The following is a 5,992-nucleotide window of genomic DNA, read 5'->3' as shown; positions in this document are numbered from 1 at the left end:
CACCTGAGCACTGACTTCACCTGCACTGACAGTCGCCTCGCTGCGTGGAAATGAATGGAGAGCGAGCGACGTCTCCTTCCCGTGTGTCGAGCCCTTCACACATGCCGCGGCGCGCGCTCCTCCTGCAGCAGGCAGTGTGGTCGGTCGTCATCTGACCAGAGGACGCACCATCACATAAATATGTCAACAGTTCGGCGTTCATTTTCACACACCCGAACCAGGTCCGGATAAATTTTTTCCCCCTCTTCATTTGTGCTCTCAGCCACGCTTCCTCTGTTTTGACTCCAGCCGGTTAAGTCATCAAAACAATTGCGCGGGTGGCCGGTAGACTACAGATCTCTATCATAGGACAAATTTGTATCATTTCTACCTTATATCGTTTATATCGCGCATTCCTAGCGGCTCGCTAAAACAAAAGCGTCCTCTAAAAATATGAAGCAGTCTTAGGGTAACGTTTAGGATGGAACAATGTCCCAGTGGTTCTTCATTTATCTGGAGAACTTTTCTGTAAGTTTCATCGGCACACGATGGGCTGGACGCAACATGAAGACCACTTCCAAATTTACTTCCTTCCATAACAAAAGTAATGAGCTTAGATCCTATTCAAAGTGTGCACAAATTGTTGCTGTTTGTCGGGTTAATGTTTCTTTATGGCATATTTACTGTGAAATTCATTTCTAAAACTTTAAATAACTTTATTAATGTGAGATTCTATGATTCACACATAAGTTTTGTTTTTTTCTTGGTAAATATCTTTAAACACCATTTCTGTAGCTATTTATTTGTTAAATTATTTTTCAGTCACTTTTTAGATTAACAAAATTTTTTGATACTAATCGTGATTGGACAATATGAAAAAAATGAATCGTGATCATTTTTTTTACCATATCGCCCAGCCCTAATATACATACTGTAATACTAATAATTAGATCAAATATGTAACCTATTAATTTAGTCATAACAAACAAAAATCTCATGAGTAAGCACAAGTTGTCTAAACATTATAGTGTGACAGGGCGTTTAGACTTGGCTCTGTTAAGCGGCTAAAAATCTGCCTTTTGTTTGCATCTGGGACACTTTTTGTTTGTTGTCAAATAAAATCCCTGAGTTTTATTAATCTGCATCTACCAGCATTATAGTACCTTTTTTTCCCTTGCACCTGTTCTGTTTGTGTCCAGTCATACACATTTGTACATTTATTTGGGTTAGTATTTGCTTTTTTATATATAAATGATCGAAAAAGTACAAAATTGTCTCTACATATTTACACATTCAACAACAGCTGACAACAGTTTGTTTTAGGTCAAAAAGTGTAAGTACCAATAAATGCAGAACCATAAATGTAACATGTTGGTTTTCTCCAACATTTCTGTGTCTAACATTGTTGAAAACACGTTGTTCATGAGATAATATTCAGGTTTTAAAAGAACTATCTCTACTCCTACAATGCTCCTTATTGAACAGGTTTTTGACTTTTCATAATGATTGTTCTGGTTCTCTGCAGAGCTGCATTTTTTGTGTTTTATTTTTATAAGTTGTTTTTTTTGCTTCGTTTTTTTACAGAAAAATCTACATTCACATTATTTTGGTAACGCACGCATAGATGAACTGTGTACAAAATAAAAGAGCTCTGATCTATGTCTGTCTTGGAAAAATGCTTTTAAATGCCACAATGTTGATATCTACTTAGTCTTTGTTGTGTGTAATACTAGACGCTGCCAGGTAATGGAAGCACATCTTGTCATTGTTATTGGGCGATAATACAGTACTGAGTTACAACAGAATATACACTTACTGACAACAAAATTTAAGCACCCTGATGGAATGGTTCCATTCAGATGTAATATGGTCCCACGTACATTAGCTAAAGCTATGTATATTACATAATTCAATTAGCAAAGTACTGGTATTTCTAAAACTGAGTGACAAGTGTTATGTCATGTTCAATTATAAAATGACCAGTTCTGCATTTGTATAAATGACCATTGCATAATGGCACCTGGTATGGATTTGGGGAACCCTGATGCCTTGCTCCTCCTCCTTAGACAGCAAACTGGAGAGTCTTTAACAACGCAACACTTTTCCACATTTGACACGTGTGTCCATGAACTGTGTCTAGTCATGTTTAGGTCTTCCTGTTGCCACCTAAGTCTTTGATCTTTCCACAGTCAAATGTGTGCAGACAGCTTGGGTGTTAACTCTGACTCAGAGTCAGTCTGCTGAATCTTGAGGTCAGAAGAAAATACGAGTGTATGACTAGGTTTTGCATCAAATTATATCTTATATGGAGGCTTATTCAGTGCCTATTCTACTGACATGGGCCCATCAGTGTTGTACTCCCAGTTTAATTTATTTTTTACCATCTTCTAGGTGCTTTTAATGTTTGTTGTCAGTGAGTGTAGATTGTTTACTGTCAGATTGTATCAGACTGATGTAGCCTGAAGGACCAACAGTCATGAGTTCGGTGGTAATGCTACACTATTTTCTATTACAAAGCTTTCCAAAGGATTTGGCCCAACACCATCCTGCAATGAGGTATGCAATTCTTTTGTTGTTGAAACAAACTGCAACAGCTGATTTAATTGACCTTTTTGTTTTAACATTCATGGTGTGACTTTATTCCTCATAAAACTAGGTTCATAGTGATTAACTACCAGTTGGTGCTCCATGTCAGTTTTGCTTTTTCTTCTTGCTTCTGTATTTTTCCTAATCTTGCTCCATTATTGATAATCCAATGTCATTTCACTCATTATCTGTAGAATCCCATGTGCAGTATGAGAAGTGTCACAAATTATATGTTGACATTGTATAATTTGAATGTTTTGATTTAATCAGCAATAATAAAAACAAGGAAGGAAGACCAATTGCACAAGACATTTAGTTCGAAATTTGGTTTTGAGTTTGTTCTCCTTTTTTGTAAGCAACAGCTGTAAAACAAAGAAGAGCAAATAAAATAAACACTACTGAGGTCTTTTTCTAATTTATATGGAGTTGTTTGCAGGCTTGTTATCAAACAATAGTGCCATTCACATTGTTTTTGTTTTGTCCACAGTGAAAGGTTTTTAGCTAATTCAATTGTAAATTAAATCATTTTTTATCGCTGCTTTCAACAAAAGATAAATCTTGAAAGTGTTATGTTCCTTAACCCGTACAATACTACAAATTAACAGCTACTTAAAAAAATTCTGAATTGTACTGCCACGTTTTAATCATTTAAGTGTTGATTTTATTAGTTTGCCTGCCTAAACAGCAACCTAAACTTCAAAATGTCATATTACATTAAAATTATGAACTGATTTGCAAATCACGGACGGAACTCAATATTTGATCACTATCAGCTAGTCATGATTCTGGCTCACTTCAATTAGTTATGTGCTCACACGGCACACATATTCGATTGTCTACCCTCTCTACCACCATGAGCAAGACCACAGAACTTTCAAAGGATGTCCATAAGAAGCTTCATGAGAAGATGGCAGCTCTCGGTGCAGTTATTTGTAAAGGCAAAAATATAAAAATGACCATCATTCGCACTCCGTCTGATGCTTTATGTAGGATCTTGACTCATGGGTGAGGATGATGATGAGAAAGATCAGCCCACTACCACACAGGAGGAGCTTGTTAATGACTGAAGGCTGTTTGGGCTCTGCTAACCCACTACACTGTAATGGTCTGAACGGTCAAAACCCACTGAGATCACACATCTTGGTCAAGAGAGGCCTGGGTCTGAAGGCAGCCTAAACATCCATGTTTTTGGACTCTGGGAGGAAACTGGTGGACTGAAACTAGAGAAACCTATGCAAACATGAGGAGAACATGCAAACTCCACACAGAAATGCCTCTGGCCCAAACTAGGGCTTGGACCCAGGACCTTCTTGCTGTGAGGTGCTAACCACAAAACCACTGTGCTGCCCAAGGAAACCTTGCAGACCCTGCAAGGTCCCTTTACTCTAAAGGCCACATGTGCAGGGTCATCTTAGGTTTGCCAGTAAGCATCTCAGAGAAGAGCTTGGCAGGAATTGCTGTGGTCAGAAAAATGGAGGTCTTTGGCATCAAAGTAACCTACTGTGTATGGAGGAGGAGACATGCTGAGTAAAGGAAACCATCCCCACACTGTGGGGCTGTTTTTCTGCTAGGGGTATAGGCTAACTTAACCACAGTGGACAGAATGGACAGAAATGTACCATAAAATCTTGAACAAACCCTTCTTCTCCCAGCCAGAACACTAAGGTGTGTTGTGAGTGGGTCTTCCAACATCACAATGACACAAAAAGTACCAAGGCAACAATGGAGTGGCTAAAGAAGAAGCACAGGATGGCAATGAAGTGGCGTTGCCAGGTCTTCAGATCTCAGTCCTATGGGAAATCTGTGGAGGGAGTTGAAGCTTCGAGTTCAAAGTAACAGGCAAAAATCCTTGGATTTAAAGAGTTTCTGTAAAGAGGAGTGGGTCAGATTTCCTCCTGAGAGTTTTGAAAACCTCGATCAACTAAAGGAAAGGACTTAAACAAAGGTTCCTCTAGCAAGTCATAAGTCCTGCTTTGCTTATTTAACTGAACATGAACTGATCAGTTCCAAAAAACAAGTAGCTGTAGTTGTTTTATTCACTTGATGCTTGATACTCAGAAATGTAGAACAAGAGCCATGCATTTTTTATGCTTTTCTCTCCTTTTAGAGTGTTTGTCAATCGAAGCCTGGCAATGGAGAAAATTAAGTGCTTTGGATTTGATATGGATTATACTCTTGCTGGTAAGTTAAGCATTTACATTCTTTGCAATCAGAACTAAAATAAATAAATAGAAGTTGAGGTTTCTTACTGTCAGATTTGTTAAAAAATAAACATTGAAACAGGACGTCATGTTGTTAATCTATTATACATTTTGAATCCCACCCTAGTATTTGTTACCAAACAGAGTCACTGCTGAAAAAACTTACAATAAAGAAATGTTTCATTTGTTTTTACTTGCTAGGGATGGGCTTTTTAAGCTAAAATAGTATTCATTTTTTATTTTTATTGTTTGATTATTATTTAGATATTTCCCCTACATACACACAACATACACATTCACATTGTATTTGATAAATAAGCTGGGCAACTCTAAATCTTAGAATTGTCACATTAATGTAAATGCTCTGCCTGTGAAGGAAATCCTTGGGTTCAGATAATTTTATCTCCTTTTTTTTACCAGATTCATTCATTTGTAATTTAAATTTTCTTTAATATCTGAAAGATTGTGTGGTGAAAGAAAAACATTGTTTGGTGACATGAGCTTGTCTGATTCCTCTGTAGTGTATAAATCTCCTGAATACGAGTCGTTGGGGTTTGACCTGACAGTGGAGCGTCTGGTGTCCATTGGATATCCACAGGAGCTGCTGAACTTTGTCTATGATCCCTCCTTCCCCACCAGGTAAATTCTTTTTAGTTGTCCTTTTTGAAAATCAATTCAAAAATGAAGGAGCTGCTTTTTAAGCCTCTTTACTGTTATGGTACATCAAATCCAACATGTTAGATGCTCTGATTACACATTAAATATACAGGTGAACAGGTGGGCAGAAAAGTATTTCAGTTAGCTTGGATAAAATGGTCTGGATAAACTGTTTTAAGTTTATTAATGTCATTAAACTTCACAGCAGGAATGCCCATTATGGTCCTCAAGGGTCATTATCCTGCATATTTTACTCATTTCCCTGCACCAACATACCTGATTCAGTGATTTCTTCGAGTTCTGTAGAAGCCTGTTAATCACCCGTTCAAACAAATGAGATGTGTTGAAACAAAAACATCTAAAACATGCAGGATAGTCGTTTGGACCACGATTGGACACTCCTGGTTCAGAGCCTCTTGGTTGTAAGAGCTGGGAGAAATATACACAGATACGCTGAAGAAATTTTGTAACTGATTAATTGAATATGAGATTCAGTTTTGTATTTTATACTTTCTGATCATTTCAGTCTGGTTGAAGCTGACAAAGAGTTGGTGTGTTATCATGTGTTC

The 5,992-nt window shown here is 37.6% G+C and overlaps 1 protein-coding gene across 4 annotated transcripts in view; it reads left to right on the top strand.

Moving 5' to 3' along the window:
- Nucleotides 1-5,992, top strand: part of nt5c2a (5'-nucleotidase, cytosolic IIa) — a 26,824-nt gene that overhangs the window by 3,593 nt on the left and 17,239 nt on the right. For 2 of the 4 annotated variants that reach the window (XM_014005044.1, XM_014005046.1), the window contains exons 2-4: nucleotides 2,497-2,535; nucleotides 4,673-4,746; nucleotides 5,288-5,405. In XM_014005044.1, coding sequence (XP_013860498.1) covers nucleotides 2,497-2,535; nucleotides 4,673-4,746; nucleotides 5,288-5,405 — 231 coding nt within the window. The remainder of the gene's footprint in view (nucleotides 1-2,496; nucleotides 2,536-4,672; nucleotides 4,747-5,287; nucleotides 5,406-5,992) is intronic. The other 2 variants (XM_014005047.1, XM_014005048.1) reach the window with 1 other exon arrangement.

Source organism: Austrofundulus limnaeus, unplaced genomic scaffold, assembly GCF_001266775.1.
Source record: "Austrofundulus limnaeus strain Quisiro unplaced genomic scaffold, Austrofundulus_limnaeus-1.0 Scaffold28, whole genome shotgun sequence".
NCBI classification, from domain to species: Eukaryota; Metazoa; Chordata; class Actinopteri; order Cyprinodontiformes; family Rivulidae; genus Austrofundulus; species Austrofundulus limnaeus.
Note: the sequence above shows the minus strand (reverse complement) of the source record. Positions and strands in the feature narration are given on the sequence as shown.